The sequence below is a fragment of the Lolium perenne genome, chromosome 3 (genome assembly GCF_019359855.2).
Source record: "Lolium perenne isolate Kyuss_39 chromosome 3, Kyuss_2.0, whole genome shotgun sequence".
In the NCBI taxonomy this organism is placed as follows: domain Eukaryota; kingdom Viridiplantae; phylum Streptophyta; class Magnoliopsida; order Poales; family Poaceae; genus Lolium; species Lolium perenne.
In genome coordinates, this window is record NC_067246.2 from 239061382 (window position 1) to 239086715 (window position 25334).

A 25334-nucleotide genomic window follows, 5' to 3' on the forward strand; every position below is an offset into this window, starting at 1 on the left:
TGATTTTAGATCACGAATAATATGTACACAATCAAATGTCCTATGCTCTAAGGTATTACGAGCATATATTAGAATGATTCATATGATGATCATCGGACAACAGTAAGAATATCCATGAGTGCTTTGTCAGAGCCGATGATATAAATATGTAAGTTTTATATGGGGTAATGACAAACAAATCGCTGTAAGGTGTTACACTGATATTAGTTTGGTCACATATAAAAATGAATTTCAATCTCAATTAAGCTAATGTGTTCATTAAAAGGTAGCACAATGAGCAAGAAAAAGTTTATGCTATATTTAGATGAGTTCTAAATATTGTGACAGATTCTACAAATGAAGGCAGAGTATCTCATTGTTTTGACAATGACCAAGGGTGTTTGAGTTGATGAGTTCTTTGAGAACTTGGTGTAGTTCCGGTAGTGTCAGAACGATGAAACTATATTGTATGTGACAATATTGGTAACATATTTCAGACCGCGGAATTAAGGTTCCACTAGAAGACCAAACATATAGGATTAATGCCGACTCATTTTGAAAAACTGAGTAATGCGTAGAGACACAAATGAATTGCAAAATACATACGTTTCTAAGTATGTCAGATTCGTTGACTGAAATATCTCCCATAAGCAAACATGATAAGCACCAGAAGGCCAAGGTGTTATATCTTTACAAATGTAAACTAGATTATTGACTCTAGTGCAAGTGGGAGAGTGTTGGAGATATGCCCAAGAGTCAATAATAAAAGTGTTTATTGTTATATCTTAGTGTTCATGATAAATGTTTACATCCCATGCTATAATTGTATTAAATGGAAACATTAATACTTGTGTGTTTTGTAAACATAAAGGAGTCCCTAGTAAGCCTCTTGTTAAACTAGCTTGTTGATTAATAGATGATCATGGTTTCCTGATCATGAACATTGGATGTTATTAATAACGAGATCATATCATTAGGTGAATGATGTGATGGACATATACCCATAGTAAGCGTAGCATATGATCAAGTCATTTAGTTCTTTGTGCTTCAAGCTTTAATTTGCATAGTAACTTAATCCTTCGACCATGAGATCTTGTTAATCACCAACACCGTATGGATGCTTTGATGACACCAAACACTACTGCGTAAATGGGTTGTTCTAAAGGTGGTATTAAGTGTTCGGAAAGTATAGGGTTGAGACACTTGTATCAATAGTGGGATTTGTCCATCCAAATAACGGATAGATATTCTCTGGGCCCTCTCGGTGGAATGATATCTAATTAGCTTGCAAGCATGTGACTGGTTCACAAGGGATATCATATCACGGTACGAGTAAAGAGTACTTATCGGTAATGAGGTTGAACTAGGTATGGAAATACCGACGATCAAACTTCAGATAAGTAAAATATCGCGAGACAAAGGGAATTGTTATTTTATGTGAATGGTTCTTTCGATCACGAAGTCATCGTTGAATATGTGGGAGCTATTATGGATCTCCAGGTCCCACTATTAGTTATTGATCGGATAGTAGTCTCGATCATGTCCGCATAGTTCTCGAACCGTAGGGTGACACACTTAACGTTTGATGTCATTTTAAGTAGATATGGAATATGGAATGGAGTTCAGATGTTGTTCGGAGTCTCGGATGGGATCCAGGACATCACGAGGAGTTCCGGAATGGTCCGGAGAATAAGATTCATATATAGGAAGTCACTTTCCAAGTTTGGAAATGATCCGGTGCATTTATGGAAGGCGCTAAAATGTTCTAGAACCTTCCGGAAGAAATCATCATGGAAGGAAGGACTCCACCAACCCTAACCATCCAACCAAGAGAGAAGGTGGAGTCCATGGTGGACTCCACCACCTTGGCCGGCCAAGGGAGAAGGAAAGGGAGGAGTCCCACTTCCCTTAGTTTCACCCATATGGAAGGTTCTTGAGTTGGACTCTTATTTGAATTTTGGGCAAACCCTAGGGGGTTCCACCTATATAAAGAGAGGGAGAGGGAGAGGGCTGAACACCTCTTGAGCCGCACCACCAAGGGCACCCAAGGCCGGCGCCCAAGTGCCCCTCCTCTCTCCCAAAACCCTAGCTACTCCCTCCTCCTTCTTCTCCCGCGGTGCTTACGGCGAAGCGCTGCCGGAGATCTCCACCACCACCGTCACCACGCCGTCATGCTGGCGGGATTCCGAGGAGGATCTACTACATCCGCTGCCTGCTGGAACAGGGAGAAGTGCGTCGTCATCAACACCGTACGTGTGACCGAGTGCAGAGGTGCTGCCCGATTGTGGCACCGTCAAGATCTTTTACGCGCTTTTGAAAGTGGCAAGTGATCGACTACATCCACCACAAGATTTATCTCGTTAACGCTTGGCGATCTTCGAGGGTATGTTTATCTTCACCTCGTTGCTACCATCTACTAGAATAGATCTTGGCTTGTTATTCGTTCTTGCGGTAGGAATTTTTTTGTTTTCTATGCTACGAATCCCTACAGTGCGCGTGCAGGCACCTAGGGCGCATGGCCGTGGAGGTAGAAGGCGGCGATGTCGAAGGCGTGGCCGTTGGAGGAGGAAGGCACGAAGACTTGGGCCGGACCATCGGAGGCAGAAGGAGGAAGGCAGCGAGGTCCAAGGCGGAGCCACTGGAGGAGGAAAGCGGGGAAGACCTGGCGCAACCGTCGGAGGAGAAGGCGGCGAGGTCCTAGGCGGCGTGGTCCTGCGTGATGCGGCCGTAGGAGGAGGAAGGTGGCGAGGACTTGGGCCGGACCGTCGGAGGCAGAAGAAGGAAGGCGGGGAAGACCTGGGCGCGGCCGTCGGAGGAGAAGGCGGCGAGGTCCTGAGCGGCGTGGTGCGGCCGTGGCGTGCTCCTGCGCGGTTCGGTCGTCGGAGGAGAGAGATAGGGAGGAGAGGAGAAGATAATGATATGGGAAGCAATGTTGTTGTTGGGTGATTTTGTGGTCTTTGCATAAAAAAATCCATTTTTAATTACCTAGCGCGAAAAGCGGGGTTTTTTGTGAAGCACCTACCAAGAAACCATTCCAAAATTGCACCACCTAAATTTTCAATAATGCTAGACTATATTGTATGTACAAATCACCGACTTCTTGCACCTCAAAATATTTCTAGGCACCTCTCACCAAAAAGACAAATTGCTGCCGATTAAGTTGGAAGCCGATAAAATTTGAACTACAGCTACATGATTGTTTGCCCTTAATTTTTTGATTTTTTTTAGGTTCACAACTATATATTTTATCATAGATCTACAAAGAGTTTCAAAAAATTATGCATCTAGGTTAGAAAGTTCATGCCCGTTGTTTTGGCCGCATTTTGAATCGAGCACAACTAATTCAAAAGAAAATTAAAAAAAATGTGAATCCTTCGCACTACATCATCTTATGTTACTTAGTTTCTAGGAAAAATATGAAACTTGGCGTATCGCAATTTTTTTAGAAAAACCTTCTCAGAAATGACCTACGATGTCCAAAGTTTTATGACTTTTAGGTCATATGAGCTAGGTCATGACCTAAACCATGACATAATTTGTCGAACTGAGCCCATATTGCGCACACGCGTGTGTATTCATATGGGAAGCAATGTTGTTGTTGGGGGATTTTGTGGTCTTTGCATAAAAAATCCATTTTTAATTACCGAGCGTGAAAAGCAGGGTTTTTTGTGAAGCACCTACCAAGAAACCATTCCAAAATTGCACCACCTAAATTTTCAAGAATGCAAGACTATATTGTATGTACAAATCACCAACTTCTTGCACCTCAAAATATTTCTAGGCACCTCTCACCAAAAAGATAAATTGCTGCCGATTCAGCCGGAAGCGGACAAAATTTGAACTACAACTGCATGATTGTTTGCCCTTAATTTTTTGAATTTTTTTTAGGTTCACAACTATATATTTTATCATAGATCTACAAAGAGTTTTAAAAAATTATGCATCTAGGTTAGAAAGTTCATGTTCGCTGTTTTGGCCACATTTTGAATCGAGCACAACTAATTCAAAAAAAATCAAAAAATTGTGAAACCTTCACACTACATTATCTTATGTTACATAGTTTCTAGGAAAGATATAAAACTTGGAGTAAAAAAATTGGGTGAGGCTATGCCGAGGGCAGCCCTCGGTGTATCTGTGACGTCACAACGCCGACACGGTCCAGAGTTGGTGGGGAGCATCCTAGGCCTATGCCGATGGCCCGCGGTGCGCCGAGGTTAACCGTCGGCGTAACATCGCCTACACTGAGGGCATTGCTACGCCGATGACCTTGTTGGGGGGCTGGCCTAGATGGCCCATACGCCGACGGCCCCGACTTTTGGCCATCGGCGTATGACTAGACCGTCGGCGTTTCGGCCCATTCCTGTAGTGTCATATACAAATCTTCCTCAAGGATGGCAAGAAGCAAGGTATTTTGAACGTCCAACTGTTGAAACCACCAACCCTCTCAGACACAAAGAAATGGGATTTTTATTGCTGCATGTAAATTCACAATTTGTTCTGGCTTTTAGGGCCTCTTTTGTTCAAAGGCTTTTGGAAAGAGTTTAGTAGGATTCCGATCCATATTTTTTTTCCTATATAAGCCATTTGGTTTTAAGGAATTAATCTCCAAACTTCCTAGAGACTGTTTTCCTACACTAAAACTTCATAGGATTTCTAGCAAGATGTTAGATCTCTTTAAAAAACCTATATAACAACTTTGACATGCACTTAATTTTTATATAATCTTTCTAGGGTTTTCCTCCTTAGGATTTACATAACATGGCATATTATTCCTATATTTTTCTTATATTTGTGTTGTTTGGAATACAACAAGGCAAGCTTTGAAACATATGTCTAAAGTCGTCTTGAACTCTTTAAGAAAACACGATCACTGAGTCTTGCACACACGCCACACACAATCAAATACATAAATATTGACATACCCATATGAGCCTACGCAAATAGAATTATTTCGTGTATGTATCTCACAATAATAAATGTGTGTAAGGGGTTACAATTATTACTAACTCAATTAGAAGCAAATTTGCAAGTGTTTGGGTAAAAAAATGAATAAGCATATTGTTTAGAGGTAACATTTGGATTATACTACTAAGATTGTGGTTTGCACAAGTATTCTTTTTAAAAAACTCTGAAATACTCGAGTGAGCTTCTGGGGTAGCTCTTGTTTGGCGCTCCTCCTTAGTGAATTTCTAGGGCTATAAGCTGATTTACATGACATTTTTTGCTTATGCCCGGAGGAGAGAAACAAAGGAAAAAAAAAGAGTGGATTCTTCTGCAAGAGCTAACTACGGTACGAGCAGAGTAGAGCAATATCATATCCAGTAGTTGAATGCCTGTGCGTTGCTACGGTCTAATGCTTTGGTAAAAATATTTTTAATTACAGTATTTGCATTATGACTGTGTTGCAACAATTATCATCTTACATCTACATCCTCTCGATGAATCTCACTTGTTTTTCATTTTTTTCGCTTCACATATTTAACATAATGCACATAAAAATTAGATATCTGCTTAGTTTGTGCCAATTGCGATCTTAATGTCCATCCCTTTTATTTTACTACATCAGACAAATATAGGTCTTGCTTGTGAATATATATAATGTGTCCTTCTTCTCATATAGATTCCCATATATCCTTCTAATAAATAATTTTATGAGTTAAAAATGCATGATATAAGAAAATCACATGAACACATCTGCACAAATATTCATTACGCTAATTTGGCTAATCCTATGTATGCACGCCTGACACACATATCGACTAATAATAGAAAATTGATGTCTATTCATCCTCTACTGTTTGTTGATTTGTTGATACTTTTCTGCAGCTGCTTTATTTTATTATTTCCCTGTATCTGAAGTACATTGATGAGTTACAAAGTACAGACCACAAATAAAATCTAAGCTCATGTCCAACCAGCTAACCATCAATCAAATGATCCTCTCGAGCCAAGCATATGTTTGAGAATTTGTTTTCTCTGTTTCTCCATGACTACATTCCGATGATCGGCTGATCGCATTACGTCTGCTATCATGCTTATTTTTTCATCTCTGTCCCAATATGAATTTACTTTAACTGTTAATCCTTATTTGTACTTATATACCTCTGTCGTAAATCATGAACGTATACATCTTTCAGATTCATTTGTTGTTTCTATTTTGTAGAAATTCAGGGGTATGTAGTTCCATAGGTAAGTTGAAATACTTCGTGGATTGGCAACCATTGCATTTTCTTAGTTGTCTGATGGTTCTAATTAATTATTTATAGTCTTCTGTTAGTTGCAACTTTGCTTCCTTTCAGATTAAAATCATGGTACATAAAGTAATATGGACGCCGTGCTAACTGGATTTCATACGGTCAAATGTAGAATGAAACAGTGCTTCAATAAAATGTCAACCTTGTGCCGGCATAACACGAATCAATTGGAGATGCGGTCTGCCTGAAAATTCATCATGGTTAGCTCTGATTTTTCCCCAGACAATCATCCTCGTAGGATTAACGTAGAGCCACGGAACCTGCAACCAATTGTCCTCGTAGGATTAACGTAGAGCCACATTTAGGTATCCATTAAATACAAATTTACAACTAAATCGCAAACAAATGGAAGGTAAGCGAGGAGGACAGAGGCGTGGTGGCGTCCGGGAGTGCGCATGCGATGCGGGGATGCGCAATCGAAGGGATAAAATAGTGTGTAACCAATATCCAATCTTCTAGTCCCTCTGTTCCATGAAACATGTCTCAGATTTGTCTAAATTTAGATGTATCTAGACACTATCTATTGTACTGATACATCACAACTGAGACAAATCCAAGATAATTTTCATGGGACGGAGGGAGTACTAAATTTACATGGAAAATCCCAGGGTAACATCCCATTTTGCACTATAACTGCCATTTAAATTGATACATCACGGTGGCGTGCACGGCGGGAACGCCGACTTTGTTTGGCACAACTCCGCCCCGCCCCGTGTCAAGTTCTTCGCCTGGCTGCTGGTGAAAGGGCGCATCCAATGCCGCTCAAACCTGCTTCGGAAAGGGATCCTTGAGGCGGACGGCAGTCGTTGCCCCATCTGCGACGCCCACCTCGAAACGCCTGCTCACATCATGTTTCACTGCAGCTTCGTCCGCCAATTCTGGGCTGCTCTCGGCTCTCCTTCCATCGCTGATGATGCCACGCTTGCCACGGCTTCGGTCTGCCCCTTGCCAGCCTCTACTCCTACTCGCTCGGCTTCGACTCTTCGCCTGTTGTGCTTCTGGCACCTATGGAAACACCGGAACGGCGTCGTCTTCGAAGGGCTCCCCCTCGCTCTCCTTGGTTCGCAAACGCTGCCGTGATGATGCAATTCTTTGGCGCGCTCGACTACCTCTTGATCACCGCGCCGACGTCGATCTGTGGCTCACCTACTTACCACCCGTTCGATTGTAACAACTTGAGTCCATCCCCATGCGTTGGATGTGTCTCCCCTCCCCCTGTACATCTGCTGCCAAAACCCTGGGGTCGTTTTTCACCCCTGTCCCTGTGACGCAATGAGAAATATATTCAGGTGGGAGCCTTGCTCTCCCCCGTGAACACTCAAAAAAATAGTGTAAAAACGAATAGTCACAAACTGTTGATTATATGGTAGTCATTTTTACAGCAACGAAATGTGTAGGGCAAGCAAACCTCACGAAATGACGGGCGCAGTCCAACCACACAATCAAACTCCGCATATCTGCTGAATTGGGACATATATAGAGTCATATACTTGAAGAAGTAATTATAACCATGCCCCCATGATAACAAGACAACAAGGTGAAAACTGCATCTCAAACAATGATCATCAAAGGTGAAAACTGCATAGTACCCGGAGCTTTTGTTCTATATATAGAAAACATTTTTCTGTAATTGTTATGAAAGTGCCACGTGTAATCACACTTTTAATTCATAGATGTGAAAAGGAAACCATTGGAAGTTGTTGATATCTTTCAGTTTCATCTGATGGCAAAAAAAATGCAACAACGTATCACCCGTTTGTTAATTCAGTATGTGCAGCTAACAAAAGTAAGACTTCTTGTACGGTTGTACCTGTGTGATTAGGGGTTCTGCGAGGGACGGGCCGCTCGGGTCAACCCTACCAGGTAGCGCTGCTGCACCACGGGCGCGCTCAAGTGCTCAGGTCGCCACCAAGGACTATGTACTCGACCTGGTGAGCGTCGTCGTTGCGGTCGTTGGACAGGGAAGTTGAGGAAGGTGGCATTAGAGGCGGTGATCCAGCGTAGAAAATCGTCACAATATCTTGTAGTAGTACTTACACAGCCAAATCTTCATCATATTCTGCTCCTCATCCACCTCCCCTCGCAGCTTCAGGGAGTAAGGCCTCGATCTCGGTTTTTGTCCTCCTCCACCTCTAGGCGGCGCGAGCTCGACCATGCAAGGAATACCTGGATCTCGCAGGGGCCCATGTTGGCGATGGATCTTGGCGGAAGGGACCAAGGCGGGGATAGCTAGCTAGCATTTTAGCAGGAGCTGCGAACGGGAGCAGGGGCTTTCGGCCACACGAGGTGAATGGGAACAGGCGGCAGCCACCCTTGAGGAGCATGGATGCGCCAGCTCCACGGGTGGAGCGGTGGAGGCCCGCGGCGGCAGCACGCGAGCAAGAGGTCAAGGGATCAGAAAATTTAGCAATTGTTACGAGAAATACACAAAGGAAAAATGTGGAATCGCCGCCGAATCAGATTCAGCAATTTGATGCTTTTGGCAAGTAATAAGTGACAACGATAATTTTGGGGAGTGTTTATGGTAACAGTGAGGCTTGATGCTTTTGGCAAGCAATAAGTGACCACAGGATGATTTTTAGGAAGTGTTTATGGTAATGCTGAGACTTTTTGGTAAGTGATTGGCGCTGGCCAGATATTGTGGAGAGTAGAAGGCAGGGACGGCTGGATATTGAGCGGGGCTGGATATTGAGCGGGACGTCAACACAATATTGGACGGTCCTGATGCTCCTGATGCTCCTGATCTTCTTGGTTCGCAAACGCTGCCGTGATGATGCAATTCTTTGGCGCGCTCGACTACCTCTTGATCACCGCGCCGACGTCGATCTGTGGCTCACCTACTTACCACCCGTTCGATTGTAACAACTTGAGTCCATCCCCATGCGTTGGATGTGTCTCCCCTCCCCCTGTACATCTGCTGCCAAAACCCTGGGGTCGTTTTTCACCCCTGTCCCTGTGACGCAATGAGAAATAATTCAGGTGGGAGCCTTGCTCTCCCCCGTGAACACTCAAAAAAATAGTGTAAAAACGAATAGTCACAAACTGTTGATTATATGGTAGTCATTTTTACAGCAACGAAATGTGTAGGGCAAGCAAACCTCACGAAATGACGGGCGCAGTCCAACCACACAATCAAACTCCGCATATCTGCTGAATTGGGACATATATAGAGTCATATACTTGAAGAAGTAATTATAACCATGCCCCCATGATAACAAGACAACAAGGTGAAAACTGCATCTCAAACAATGATCATCAAAGGTGAAAACTGCATAGTACCCGGAGCTTTTGTTCTATATATAGAAAACATTTTTCTGTAATTGTTATGAAAGTGCCACGTGTAATCACACTTTTAATTCATAGATGTGAAAAGGAAACCATTGGAAGTTGTTGATATCTTTCAGTTTCATCTGATGGCAAAAAAAAATGCAACAACGTATCACCCGTTTGTTAATTCAGTATGTGCAGCTAACAAAAGTAAGACTTCTTGTACGGTTGTACCTGTGTGATTAGGGGTTCTGCGAGGGACGGGCCGCTCGGGTCGACCCTACCAGGTAGCGCTGCTGCACCACGGGCGCGCTCAAGTGCTCAGGTCGCCACCAAGGACTATGTACTCGACCTGGTGAGCGTCGTCGTTGCGGTCGTTGGACGGGGAAGTTGAGGAAGGTGGCATTAGAGGCGGTGATCCAGCGTAGAAAATCGTCACAATATCTTGTAGTAGTACTTACACAGCCAAATCTTCATCATATTCTGCTCCTCATCCACCTCCCCTCGCAGCTTCAGGGAGTAAGGCCTCGATCTCGGTTTTTATCCTCCTCCACCTCTAGGCGGCGCGAGCTCGACCATGCAAGGAATACCTGGATCTCGCAGGGGCCCATGTTGGCGATGGATCTTGGCGGAAGGGACCAAGGCGGGGATAGCTAGCTAGCATTTTAGCAGGAGCTGCGAACGGGAGCAGGGGCTTTCGGCCACGCGAGGTGAATGGAAACAGGCGGCAGCCACCCTTGAGGAGCATGGATGCGCCAGCTCCACGGGTGGAGCGGTGGAGGCCCGCGGTGGCAGCACGCGAGCAAGAGGTCAAGGGATCAGAAAATTTAGCAATTGTTACGAGAAATACACAAAGGAAAAATGTGGCATCGCCGCCGAATCAGATTCAGCAATTTGATGCTTTTGGCAAGTAATAAGTGACAACGATAATTTTGGGGAGTGTTTATGGTAACAGTGAGGCTTGATGCTTTTGGCAAGCAATAAGTGACCACAGGATGAGTTTTAGAAAGTGTTTATGGTAATGCTGAGACTTTTTGGTAAGTGATTGGCGCTGGCCAGATATTGTGGAGAGTAGAAGGCAGGGACGGCTGGATATTGAGCGGGGCTGGATATTGAGCGGGACGTCAACACAATATTGGACGGTCCTGATGCTCCTGATCTTTGACATCAAACATTTTTGACGACGTACCAACTGCAATATAATAGTAAAGATACTCAGGGGCGGATCTAGGCTCCGGATAGTCCGAGCTACAGCCCGGGTCTTGGCCCACTTAGTACCTCTGTGTTCCTAATACTTTCTCCGATCCAATAATGTATTAGACTTGCTCTAAGTACCTCACGGGCATATACACCCTTTATTCAAAAAATATTTTAAAACGTATTTCAAAATGTTAACAACATTTTTCTGTGAACCTTTACAGTCTATGTACGTACCAAGTCGTTTCACGGGAAACTGATTTATTGTGTGGCTTATGTAAAAACGATAAATTTTGATGGTAAAATAACGATTTGTTTGCATGTGAGATGTTTTATTTTTTTTAACACAAAACGTATAAATTGTGGTTTTTCCTGAGACTTTATGTGCACCCATAGGATGTGGATATGTACCGCTGGAAATATTTTTCAGTTTTCTTTCACATTTTAAAATATGTTTTTTTTTTCGTAAATTTCCGTAAGTCTCCGGCGGAACTTTCTGCGTCTGAATTTTCCACTGCCGTGCAGAGTGGATTCGGTGAGAAACAGAAAAAGGAGAGAAGATGAAGCTGAACGCCTGAACTGAACGGCACCCGGATCGAACTCGAGATCCGGACCAACGAACGCACCGGCGGTCTCATCCAACGGCAGAAGATGCCTCCACACCAAAGTCGTCTCCTGGTCAGCGCGGTCGCTCACGGCACTCTCCTCCTTCTCCTCCTTGCCGGCGCCGGCGCCGCCTCGCCACCGCTTGTCGGCGTTTCTCCCCATGGTAACTGAGAATCGTGCGTGCGCCTCCACCCCACATGTCTTTCCTCCTCTCTTCATGACCAAGTCGTTACTGCAGACGAGGCGTACTTCGCGCCGCAGGTGATCGCCTGCAGGGACGGCTCAGGCTCATTCCCCAAGAGCCGGCTCAACGACGGGTACTGCGATTGCGCCGATGGAACCGACGAGCCAGGTTTTCCCATATCTGTCCTGGATATGTACCCGAACTAAACTGTGGATTGCTGAACTGTGTAGATCCGGTCTCTTTAATTACTCTGATTAGATCTGATGGAAAAATTGTCGCGGTTGGATACTATAATTGATTAAAGAAGATCACCTTTTGTTAAAAAAAAAGATTAAAGAAGATCACCTTTTGCCTTGTGGATTTATTTACACCAGCCGAAGCTCTGTAGTTCACCAAACTAGGTGAAGGAGAGAAATGTGCGAGTTCAACAGTCGCCTCCAGGCAATTTTGGGCAACGCTCAAAATGAGCTAATAAGCGTCTTCACTACCGCAGAGTTTATGCATTAAACTAGCGCCACATTTAATCATAGGAGAACTATTTTCTCGGCACATGGTGTTTTTGTGCTAACAGCAACTGTTGGTGTTGTTGCACATTAACTTCATTAGACCATAACGATAGGCAATTTGAACACCTAATTGATCATTCACAGAGGGGTTCAGGGGCTTAAGAGCGATGGGAGCAGCCATCACCGGAATCCCGTGCCTGTTTGGTGCAGGCGAGGTGCAGTGTTGAAGAAGATGGCCGTCGTAGGTACCAACATCCTTCAGGGCGCCATCGGCACTGTCGCATGGGCAGCATCATTGTTGCAGTGGTCTCGGTCTTCCCACCACTTCAGCGCTCCACTAGATCGGTAGAATTTAGGGTGTTTTGCAGTCAGGCTTATCTTCACAAGAGATGGGGGGATCAAAACCAGCGTTAAATAAATAAATAATTGCAGCCTGATGGGGGACAGAAACTAACGTTAGAATTATCTTCCCACCACTTTACTTTTGTATGATATTTCTACTAGGAATGGGCTTATGAAGTTTATATTTGCGATCAGGTCGTTTGTTCCCTCGATCAGGGCGTTTGTTATAGATCGTGGCCCCTCTGCTTTATCTGCTCGGTCTGTTTAGCCGGAGATTAGTTCCAATAGTGGCATAATTTCGGTTTTAATGCTCACTTTCGACAAGCATTTTTTGTCCTTTCACTTGATGCTAACAGCAATGCCCAAGATATTCACTAATGCAATGTTTTCATTCACATTATTTGCGTTATGCAGGTACTTCGGCTTGCCCGGAAGGCAAATTTTACTGTGCAAATATTGGAGATGATCCTCGTCTCCTGTTTTCTTCGTTTGTGAATGATAACATATGCGGTATGCTACTGATTCTGTAGACTATATGAAGTTAATTTCAGGAGTTTTCATATCTTTAAATGCTAGTTACTTGTTTGTATTAAATGGACTCAATTTGTTAACAGCAGAAACGTGACCATGTTTCTGTGTTCGTAGATTGTTGTGATGGAAGTGATGAGTATGAAAGTGGTGTCCATTGTCCGAACACATGTAAAAATAGCCATGCCACTGCTGAGGTGGACAATGGTGTTAGCGAGCTGTCAGTAGCACATTTAGATGGTACAAATGTAATTACTAGTAAACATATACTGGACATAGAAGATCTTATCCAGAAGCTAAGAGGTACTCTCTCTTCAGAATGACATATTTGTATTTAGCTGTTTCTAGAACAGGATATGTATTTTGATGTGATTTCAATTGCGCTGTTTGCAGGATTAAGAATGGCTGCAGTCATTGAACTGGGTCTTGTTGTAGGTATTTTTGTTTTCTGCTTTGCTCGACGGAACACTCGTACAAGGAGGAGACAGCATATTTTGAAACGTAAGTATCTGTTCTTTCTCTAGAAGTATCTTGTGAAATAACATAAGTGTAACCTTCTTAATGTTTGTAGAACAAATTAAGGAATATGTCGAATGAACTGCATCTTCTATTTTTCTCGAGCAGATGCACATATAATTGTCTGTCATTGTATATTAGAAGAAGAATGCCAAGAAGGCGCAAAGCAGTGCATACCATGCCACTACACTGGTGTCATGAACCACGGCCAAAAAGCCTATGAAAAATAATCTAAACTAAGACCAAAGCAAGAGAAAAAACTGTCAACGAGGATTTGAACCCTAGTACTTGGACTGCATTTTCACTCCCAGCCAAGTGAGCTGGGCTAACAAAATTAATATACTAACTGAGTTGTTATTCAGGTATGTTGGTTATGTCCTGCCATTTGAGTGACAACTTTTCTTAGTAGAAACTCTGCTGTCATTCAGAACTATGGAATGTTAAACCTATCCAAAATGTTCATTCGGGTTTTCATAATTTTCCAGAAGTAATTGCAGAAATATGAGAACCGACAGTATTTTTTTATGCAAGTTAAATGGCATGGCCAATGAGCTTTGTGAAGGAGGTCTAATTTGTAACTCCAAATTGTTAGGAAGTGATCATACATCATATGATATTCTGCTCGTTTCGGATCAAGCTATATTTCAAGATTCAGGGGATATCTGGATGTGGGTATTGTTTGAAGGAGCTTTGGTATTTAGTTTCAATTTCAACTAAATACTGAAAGTCCTTGAAAAATGTACCCCTCATCCAAACACCCTTGTAGGATCAATTAACTACTTTCTACTTGTATATGGTTCAGCGGTAGCAACCCTTTGCTTGATCTTGTTAGAAGCTGTTGCAACTTGCAAGCACAGAGCAATAATTCTGTATGCAATTTATTATGACGTTCTTGGTAATGGAATAAACTCACCAAGTAGATTGTGTTATTTTCAGGTTAGCTAAGCAGTTAATTAAAGACGGGAGATTGGATGTGCATGTGTAAGCTTTAAGCTACTAAGGATGATTGAGAACGCGGAGATGGGAATAAGGCATTTACCAAGGTCTCCATGCATAATTAGACGGCACATCTGCTGTTTTAGAAAACTAGGCTACGAAAGCTGCAATTTGTTGCCCTTCCTAGCACGTACTGTTGCTACCTTTCTGCCGGTTTACGGGCGAAGAACTCCAGATCAATGCTTGGGGTGTAGATTAAGCTCCTACTTTGTTTGTGTTTTTTTGGTGGTGACGTGCTGAGGGTGGAGGCAGTGTTTTTCGCAATCATAGCCTGGTGTAGTAATCGCATCTTGACACAGGGGAGAAATTGCTGCTTGTTGTATATGTTCTTGTTGTGGGAGGATGACCCTGCTAGGGAGGAAGTGACTGAACTGGCAAGCTGGAGACTCTGAAGCCTCTCTTTACTTTGGTTGCTGTATCTAGTACCTTCTATCTGTGTATCTATTATCTAACATGATGCTGGCCATGGATGTAATGTTGGCGGTACTGTAATAAAATACAATCAAAGCTGAGGCTGTTGGCTTTCGTTGGAACTGGCCCTTTGGGCTTTGTGGTTCGATCTGATCAGGTAGGGAGTAGAATTTTCTTCCTGGGTGAGCGGGCAAGTTTGATTATTTAGGGAGCACTCTGCATGCTAAAGCAACTGCGTGGCTGGCCGCCATGGAGGGAGCAGCAGACCTGGGAGCAAACCGAGTAATTGTGGATTCTAATTTCTCGACTCTGGTGCAAGCTCTCAACCCCAGAGGAATATGGTCTTTCAGATCTTGGCGTCCTTTCTCCGAGAAGCTAGAAGCTCTGGTATTATGCATTTCGATTCTTATGAATTTAGTTCCTCTCATTTGGTCGCTAGCAAGATTGCTGCGCTTCAGGTTCAGCGGAAACTCTATTTGTAGCTCAAATAAAGCCGGGGCGGAGCTGTTCTGATTTCTGAAACCTGTTTATCATTTTAGCCAGGATGCAGGATGATACGCACGATTTCTATATCTATACCTATTAATAAAGGGAGATTGTTTCCTTGGTCCAACATTTATTTTTCCAAAATTACCCCTGAGTCGGTAGGTTGAGTTAGAAAATATTACACGATTTGCTACCGGTAAAGTGAAACAGTTCGCTTAGTTCTGATCGACCGATTCGCTCAAGCTTTTTTACGGGTGGACGTTCCTGAACTAATCGCTTCGGCCCCATTACTTCCTATGGCTGAGCTTGGGTCAATCTATTCATTAGCCATCACTTATGTCTGGGCCGATCATTGGTATCACTGTAGCCCAACATGATAACCCACCGACTTTTTGTGTCAATTGTCCCACCTCGCTATCCTATACCGTCTACCACCAATTTATATGCCAAAGTTTCCTCGATTGTAACAAACCGTCTTGGAAACAACAAGGAACAACGAGCAAGATCAAATGTGAGATCTCATCAGAAGCAAGTGCACGCTGGTGGAAGGAAAGTGAATTAAATAAAGGGAGGAATTGCAGTAAATTTGCACGCTGCTGGCATATGAGGGAAGGCAAGGAAAAGCAAAGGGTGGGCCGCAGGTTTCCCGAGCGGAGAATCCCGGTTTAGTGAACGAGAAGCAAAGGGGGAGGGTCGATCAAACAGCTTATAATATGGAACTACCATTCTGACTTTGGATTTGTACACATAATATGGCCATATGGCCAACAAGCTACATAGTAAATGCAGCTGCATTACAAAAAATTTACACATAATATGGCCATATGGCCACCGAGCTAATGCAGCTGCATTATTACAAAAAAAATCATTCATAGAAAAGAAGAACGGTTTAAATTTAAAAATATTTCACACCAAAAAAACAAGCTTTGCCAAAAAAATATTCAAAACATCATTATTAGTGTTTTATTTTAAAATAATAGCAAATGGAGGAAAATATGCAGCGTGTTCTAGGGTAATTTGCAACATGCTATTCGGTCGACGAAATTTCATAGATATAGATGTCTCGACTGCCGAATCCTTAGAACAACTCGATTTCGTTGATTCACTGCCCATTTGTCAGTGTTGTGTAGCGGCGACAAATCGATCGATCATTGACCGGTTGGTCTGTTGCACAAATCGATCAATCATTGATCGATCGGTGTACCTCCGGCTGGGCTGCCTGGACCCTCACATCGCTCGCGACACTGAAATCAAGATATGCTAGAAGATTTTTTTTGGTTGTTTAGGCTGCCGGCATGGCCGAGCTGCGCCAGCTCCGCAAGAGCGCGTACATGTACAACAACCGGCTCTGCTATGGAAGGACGTCGGCCAACAAGCGTCGTGGAAGCATTGTACAGGCCAAGGCCGGTCATCACCCCGTAGCAACGCATGGGCATTTCTGCTAGTCTAAATAAAAATAGAACAGAAACTCACATGGTGGCCTTGGGCTTCCCAAGATAAACCAAGCCCATTGCCAAGCCCACGTTGTTCCCGGCACTCTAGGCTTTTGTTGATAAACCAAGCCCACGCTGTTCTCGGCACTCTAGGGTTTTACACCTCCTCTTCGGCCTCATCACAGTCTGCTCAATCTATAAAATCCCCTTACCCATTAATCCTTTCCTTGCCGCCGCCGCCACCATCTCGAAGAAGAGCACCGCAGCGATCCCGTCGACACCTCCCTCAGGCGAAGATGGTAGCGTTCAGGGTGAGCTCATGTTTCTCTTGTGCACTGCTACCACCGGTGTTGTATCTCACTGCGGGATCTGAACTGACGCTTGCTTCATTTGGTCCTCGCGCTCGTGCAGTTCCACCAGTACCAGGTGGTCGGGAGGGGCCTGCCGACGCCGACCGAGGAGCAGCCCAAGATCTACCGCATGAAGCTATGGGCGACCAACGAGGTCCGAGCCAAGTCCAAGTTCTGGTGAGCATTGGATTCAAATTTGCAAGCTGCTCGAGATTGGCCCAAAGCCACGAATCCAGCTTGCTTTTTCTTCAGATGTTTGCGCTAGTTCCTGCGGTGGCTGATTGGAGCTTGTTTGTTTTGCTGTGCAGGTACTTCCTCCGAAAGCTGAAGAAGGTTAAGAAGAGCAACGGTCAGATCCTCGCCTTCAACGAGGTGAGCTCTTCTTCTCGTTCATTTTAGTTTGCTATGCTGTTGAATCGTGTTAACCCTGGCAATGCCACCGAGAAGGCGGAATCGTACTATGAGGGTTGGTTTAGTTCGGATAATACAATAACACCAATGATTGTTGGAAACATGAACATGGTTGGGAGATGAAAACACATTCAACTTCTATGTGTTTTATGCCTTTATCAGTTAGTAATTTGCCATGTGTTTATGATTTGGACCATTAGATTTTTGTTGGTATGGACGTGAGGACCTATCTGCATCTATGTGTTCTATACTTAGATATACCCAGTTCTATGTATGTTTGTTGAATTACATTTTAGGTTAGGATTGCAGATATTTAATGGGATGGTTTTTAGTTACCTTTGTTTGGTCTGTAGATTTTTGAGAAGAACCCTACCACTATCAAGAACTTTGGTATCTGGTTGCGTTACCAAAGCAGGACCGGATACCACAACATGTACAAGGAGTACCGTGACACTACCCTCAATGGTGCAGTTGAGCAGATGTACACAGAGATGGCTTCCCGCCACCGTGTCAGATCCCCCTGCATCCAGATCATCAAGACTGCCACTGTCCACTTTAGCATATGCAAGCGTGAGAACACTAAGCAGTTTCACAAGTCGGACATCAGGTTCCCGCTGGTCTACCAGAAGGTCCGGCCACCAACCAGGAAGCTGAAGACGACCTTCAAGGCTACAAGGCCAAACTTGTTCATGTGATCTAAGCAAATCGTAAGAGTGTCCAGTATGAACTATTGCTAGTTCAGATTAATATTATCTATAAGAAAGATATTTTTCTTAATTCTAGATAGTTGATCAATGCAGTAGCCTTTTAAGGCCCGACAACCCTTGTTTATCTTTGTTCCTTTTGTTGTCACCTGAATGCCTGATATGAGTATACCAACATGTTTTTTAGCTTCTATTTATTGGTGATTTAAATGTCTATTGTTTATTCGGATAGCTATTTGCCAACCAATGTGCTAGTTTCATTAATTTTTGCAATTTGACTTCGTTTCTATTTTGTTTATCTAGTTTTCTTTATATCATACCCTAATGTAGAAATATTTTCGATTTTTTCACTGTAAAAGTTGCTTGGCTTTTGGACATCATTACTAAGGATCTGTAGTTAGGAGGGCAACTTTGCCGAGGTTACCAACAGTTAATTTGGTTCCCTCTTTTTCCCTGTTGCCAATATCGTGCTTGCTGTTGGATGTTTAAACAATTTCATTCACCTGATGGTTCAATGGATAGGCATCCTTGCCAACATAACTTCATATTACACTGTTTTATTTGTCTGACAAATTACAGATCCTTTTTTATTGCTCATAATCTATTGGTCTTGTGGGGCAACTTTGCCGAGGCTACCAAGATATGATTTGGTTTCCTCTTTTTCCCTGTTGCCTATATCATATGACGATTATTTGCGCAAGCTCATTGACCTTCCTAGGTTTCATGGTATGCATACTTGCCAACATATATTTACTTACCAGTATTGATTTTTTCTCCTGTCGTTTGTCACTAGATCTCATCATTCTTATTTTTGGAGGCAACTTTGCCGAGGTTACCAATATTTACTTTGGTTTCCTCTTTTTCCCTGTTGCCTATATCATGAGTCGAGTTTGCTTGAGTTCATTGATCTTATTTGGTTAATGAAGGCATCCTCGCCAGCATCTATATCCTTTGGAATTTCAAGCTTTGAGCAGAGTATATCGTGTGTTACATTTGTGGGAGGTTGAGGCAACTTTGCCGAGGTTTCCAACACATAGTTTGGTTTCCTCTTTTTCCCTGTTGCCTATATCATTAGTTGCCAAGATGCTCGAGTTCTTTGACCTTCTTTAGGTTATGGTGGGCATCCTAGCCAACATCTTACTTACTGGAATTTATTAGTCATATCCATTTCTGTTTTCAATATCCTTCTCCTATTCATGCTGCCGAAATATTTTTTGGGGTTGACTTGTTTTTGGGTCTTCTAAATACTGAAGTTTGTCTGAAATCAATCTGCCAAGATCATTTGCTGATATCCTTTTTGGCTTGGCATACTATACCAGAGTGGTGATTGCTCTGTTAGATTACTTGGAATGGGGTATCTGATTTTATGTAAATTACCATTTTAATTAGGTACAATTAAGTAAGTTGCTGCCATCCTTGCATTGGAGAGCTGATTAACTTGGGCTGTAAAAGATGCATTGGTAGTTCATATGGTGATTTTGTAATACTTCCTCTGCCCATAAAGGATGTTGCAAGTTTGTCTAAATTTAGATGTATGTAGAGACCTTTTATTGTTTTGATATTTCTGAATTTAGACAAATCTTACATCCTTTTATGGATGGAGCAAAGAAGCATAGTCTTATCATCTTGATTACCTATGCTTTTACAATATTAGTTGCAAAGTTATGAAATTTGTGGCCCGTATCTAATTGTGATATTCCATCTCTGTAATAAGGCAGTCTCCTACTTGCTAATTGTGCTCTCCAACCTTGCGACCAATTTGGTCCGTGCGTGTATGTTTGTTTCTTGGTGGACGAAAAAACTGGCAACCCATTTGTTAATCTGTCTGCTTGTCTGTTTTAACTCAAAACTGGCCTAAACTGGGCTGGCTTTGGGGTGAGCCGGACCTGTTCTGTTGTGTCCGCCCCAAACCCCATATGGCAGCCTCCCTCTCCACCACTAACTGCATTTCCTCTACTCTATTTCCCCCTCTCCTCTAAGGGCATCAGTGGGCTGATCCATCGGGTCTTGGCCTGTCCAAATCGTTCAGCGCCGAGAGACTGGTTGTGCATGCTTTAGTGGGGCGACCTAAACAGACCAACCTGTTGAGGGCATGGATCGTAGCGCCGTCTTGTTCTACATGCGGTGGGGCATCCATTGCTCCGGCTCTTCTTAAGGAGAAGTGGGTATTTTCTTTCACATCCTTAGAGCATCTCCAGTCGCGTCCCCCAAAGCAATTTGTGGCGTGCCGGACAAAAAAAAGGTTCCAGCCGCGCCCCCAAAGCCCATTTTTGTCCGGCGCCCCCCGATAAGGTGTCCGGTGTCCTGAGTCCGTCCCCACCCATAGGGGACACACCGGGGACGCCGGACATACCGAAAAGCGAGCGGGGAGTGGCGGGGCCGATCAGCGGCACAATAAATTTTAACCTAACCGTCGCCTACCTCGCGATGGAAGTCACAGCGACGGTGCAGTTCCCGCAGAGTTGCAGCGACGTGTCCCGTCGCGCCTAGCTCTGCGTGCCGGCGTTAATGAGCGCCACCGCTCCCCCGCCTCCCTCTGGCCTATAAAAAGGGCCGCCTCTCGTCGTCCTTCTCACACACAAACCCTAGCACCTCTCTCCCCAACCCTAGCCGCCACCATCTCAACAACAGACGACGCCATGTCTGGTAGAGGCGGAGACTGAGCTCGCGGTCGTGGCCGCGGCAGAGCGTCACGCTCGCTGTCGCCTGCCACTCCGTCGTCTTCACCGTCGGAGATGGACGTGGAGCCGGGCGTGCTGTTCGAGTTTGTCCTTGTCCTCAAGGGTGACCCACGCGGCATCCAGAGACTCCTTCGTCGAGTACGTCGCCGGCATACCTGGCCATGGGCAGCCCGGCCCGAAGCCCGGCCTGAAAAACTCGGGCCTGGGCCGAGAAATGTTGGCCCGACTGCCGGGCCGGGCCTGGGTAGCCCAAAAACAGCGTTTAACACTACGGCCCATTTCGCGGCTTGATGGGCTTGGTGGGTGTTTGGTCGGGCCGGGTTTGGGCCGGATTTTTTGCGTCGGGCTTACCTCGGGCCGGCCCGGCCCGACACATGCCCATCTATAGTCGCCGGCGATGACCGCCCGCGCACGATGCATCTGCGGAAGACTGCGTGCGGCTACTACCGGTGGATCGTCAACGTAATTTACGACGCGCGTGGCAAGATGTACCTCAACATCGGTTGGGAGAAGTTCGTGCGCCACCACAGCAGGAGCGCTAACTGTTGGAGGAAGATCGTGGGAGGATCTGCTACTGTAGCGGGAGCGCCATTTCAAGGCACATGCAGAGGCGGTGGGTAAGGAGCTGGCGCGTGTCTATGGGTTGTTGAGGGCCACACGATGGCGGCAAGGGGCGCCACCCTTTTCTCTGATCTAGGTCAGTTCTTGCATGCTGACTCTGCTCATTGCGCGTGTAGAAGCCAGGACCTAAGAGCATCCCCACTCGTTGGCGCTCCCCACGCCCAAATCCGGCGAAATTTTTGTCCGGATTGGAGGAAGATTTGGCGTGGGGGGCAGTATATTTCCAGTCGTGTGCTCCCCAAGCGGCGTTTCTCGGGGAAAAAGAGGACGGCTCGGGGAATCCGGACGAAAGAGGAGACACATGGGCATGGGCGGTTGGTTTAGCTTCATCCGGAGTCCCCGAGCGCTCCCCGGGGGGCCGGGGATGGCATGGGGAGTCCGGACGAAAATAGGCTCAAATCCGGATCAAAACGAGGAACCGGGGGCCTGACTGGGCCATTTTTCGCCGTCCGGATGAAAAAAAGTGGCCGTGGGGGCTCTGTGGGGAGACGAGTGGAGATGCTCTAACCAGGTCTGTACGCTGCCCTCAAGGATCTCTGCTGATGGCTAGCTGGATTTGATTGCGGCCGTAGCAAGCCGTGCTACCTCATCTATCTATTTTTCTTGGAGATTATCATCTCCAGCGGGCGATTTCTGGCAAGTTTCGCCCCATTTCTTTTGACTCAGTTGCACAAAGTAAAAGGGAATAGGAATAAAGAAAAAATAAAAAGAATGAAAATGGACATGTCCGTGTCCAAATGGGTGCCTGCGGACAGTGTGGACAAAATTAAACACAAAGGTTATCCGATCTAAGTGGCTGCTACGAAGATGGCTAGGAGAGATCATAGTCAAGAAGAGGAATGAGAAACAGGGATGGGAGAGCAGAGTCCAATTTCATTACTCAATACATGGCGATTACAGAGAGAATGGCACCCTCTAAGGTTAGGGTCACGGCGGCGCTCAATAACGGGGTCGGTGGGTGGTCGCGGCGGCGGATGCGGCTGGGGAGCCCTAGTGCGGGTTGGGTTCCGCTGATGGATGCAGGGTGAGTGGTGTGTCTGTGATATTTTTTTTATTTTCGTTTTTTTCACTCCTCAACCCATCCACTGTGGTGGCATTCTATGTAAATACAATGGAGAGGGTCAGATCTAGATACCCCTTCGTTTCCATCGGGAGAAGCTCGGGAATCTGCCATAAGTACCTCCCGAGGCCGATTCTCGCTTTACACACGATTTAGGATTCGCGGTGGGAAATAGTAGGCTAGCAGATGTACCCTTCTTTGGGATTTTACTGTGGGGGACAGTGAAGCTGTCCTAAAAGCCCAAAAAAAGAGGCCTAACTAAGAGCAACTCTAACAGAGCCCGTAAACCACACCGGAACCGTATTTTTTCGGCCGATTTACGGGTTCGGGTCGAAAGTGGCGCAGAACAGAGACTGAACTCGCCGTTCGGCCCGGAAAACTTTTTCAGGGGCCCGAAAATTTTTAGACTCGACCCCTACTAATACAGACCAAATGGTGGTTTACAGGACCAAAACTGAACGGATTTGTCACCACTCCTCGAGCGCCGCCGTACAACCGCCTCCAGCCGCCGATTTCTAGCTGCTTTGCTACAATTATGCATCGCCGATCAAACATTCTGTCACCCCACTCTAATTCCAACCATGTCTATATCAATTTTCGACGAATCTTGCTAGCTAGGTGGTGTCCTTGAGGAGATCGACGGAGCGATTCGCTGGAATGGTGCGTGGCCACGAATTTCCGACGAATCCCGTCGAATCAGTTCGCTGGACAAGGCCGAGCTAGCTCGCTGGAGGAATCTGGCTTTCCTGCTTGCGCGAGGCCGAGCTGCGTGGACATGGCCGAGCTAGCTCGCTGGATGAATCTGGCTTTGCTGCTTGCGCGTGCCTGCTAAATGCATTGCTGCTTAGGCGCTAGATGCTTTGCTGCTTAAGGCGCATGTACTAGCTGCTTGCCGTACCTGTTTATTAGATGCTTTGCTGCTTGGCCAGCGGCGGCGCGGGAAGATCTAGGCAGCGCGCAGATAGTTCTTGTGAAGAAGATGATTACTTTTGGGAAGGGCATTTCTGCTCCCGGGCATAGCTGCACACGATATCCTTGTCGTTCATGAGTATGGAGATATGTGCTGGATACAGTTTCTACAGGGCTACAGTCTATCGTATGTGATGTACCCGGTATCAGACACAAATGCATTAAATGGGAGACGTGGTGTGCATCTTGTGCATCTAGTATTGTCAGGTTTTAACCTGTGTCTAGGTCCAGCTCACTACAGACCAAACCTGATGCAAGTTCAAGGTGAAGAAAACGTGCGACACGGAGTCATCCCCGTCAAGATGCAAAGACTGTTTAGGGGCAACCATTATTACATAGGACCCACACATGGACCTTGCTCTCTGGCCAGCTGAATTAAAAAATAGCAAATAAATGCAGCGAATACAGGAGCATCTGTGCCCGCGTTCAGATCAGCATTTTCGATTACTTTTCAAATATTTCGTTTTTCAGTTTTAGTTTACAGGGTCTGTTCTGCGCCATCCATTTTGTGACCCGTAAATACGTTTTCGGAAGACTGAACTCGAGTTTTTCGGTTTGCATTTTTACGGGCTCTGTTAGAGATGCTCTAACTACCTCACAACAAATGCTACCGTTTGCTATTGGTCAAACGATCCCTACAATTCCTTGCGCAACTAGAAATGTCTATATTTGACAGTACGGTTTCTCCAACCTTGTGCTTTTCTTTTTTCCCTATGCTTACGAAACCATGCTAAATTTTAATGTTACCATGATGGCTGATGACCGGAGTGTGTCTACCAATACACTACGGCTGCCTTCCCACCGCGTCGATTTTTTCAGCCCGGAGGGAGTAGATGCTACCATGGTGGCTGCTGACCGCCTAAGATCTTTCTCCTCTTATCTAAAGACCTATCTATCCGTTCCTGACTTCACCTTTTCCTTGCTTCTCTTGGTTGAGATTATGTGCTGGATAAAAACTTTACTATTTGGAAAATTTTGCTAGAGGATACTGTTATTTACCGGTGTTTAAAATGGATTATTTGACTTCTCTCAAATGAAATTATCGTCGTACCCTTTGGCAAATGTGCCTAGATTTTTTAAGTCTAATTTCGAAGCCTAGCGGGCGCCGTCTTCCATCTCTGTCTGTTTTGCCGATGCCGCCCTCAACACCTATTCTCTTCGTCCCTGTCTCGCATTGCCTCCCCTATAATTGTTGGTTGCGCTCACCGGCACCCTCGTGCTAGACAACTTCGCTGTCAGCGTTCATGGCCTGAAGCTTGTCCTCGATGCCTAACATGAAAAAATGTTTAAAACCGGCTGTAGGATGGTCATCCCAAGCAAAAACGTCGAACTTACCATTTTGGGTCATGCAGTGTGTTGTGGCAAATGTATCACAAAATTCACCCCCCTTCAATAACCAAATCAAATTAGACCTACTGAACTCTTTTTGAAAATATTCTCTAGCTAGCTTTCAAAAGAAAAGTGAGAACTGAGGAAAGTGCTACGTAACTGATTCTGTGGAGGCAACTGATACTCGTATTAGCTAGTTATTCGCATCCAAGATAGGTGAACTAAACAAGTAGGAATGGGAAAAGATAGTGAGTGCTATACCTTTTGAAACTTATATATTTAAAACCAGAAATTAGCATGATTCTTTCACACACCATAAGAAAAACAATTACAGGAAGAGGCTTGAGGGGATGAAAAATCTCCTTCAAAATCAGATGCAAAGAAATCATTGTTGAGTTATTTTCTGTCAACACAAACCAGCCATACCATGCTGGCCTATCATTCCCAAGAGTGTGTCGTTAAAACACAAAGTCTAAGCAAGCAAAACAGATATCCGGGTGACAA

The 25334-nt window shown here is 44.8% G+C and overlaps 2 protein-coding genes across 2 annotated transcripts; both read left to right on the forward strand.

The window, feature by feature from the left end:
• The first annotated feature begins 11221 nt into the window (after positions 1–11221).
• LOC127343888 (glucosidase 2 subunit beta) lies at positions 11222–14908 on the forward strand. Its single transcript, XM_051370083.2, has 6 exons — positions 11222–11466; positions 11542–11655; positions 12750–12845; positions 12981–13166; positions 13257–13364; positions 14316–14908. The coding sequence occupies exons 1-6, from the start codon at positions 11349–11351 to the stop codon at positions 14318–14320; spliced, it is 627 nt and encodes a 208-aa protein (XP_051226043.1). The 5' UTR covers positions 11222–11348; the 3' UTR covers positions 14321–14908.
• A 1949-nt stretch (positions 14909–16857) lies between these two features.
• Positions 16858–18363, forward strand: LOC127343887 (large ribosomal subunit protein eL20). The gene is made up of 4 exons (XM_051370082.2): positions 16858–17016; positions 17117–17232; positions 17364–17427; positions 17820–18363. The coding sequence occupies exons 1-4, from the start codon at positions 17002–17004 to the stop codon at positions 18159–18161; spliced, it is 537 nt and encodes a 178-aa protein (XP_051226042.1). The 5' UTR covers positions 16858–17001; the 3' UTR covers positions 18162–18363.
• Positions 18364–25334: the final 6971 nt, after the last annotated feature.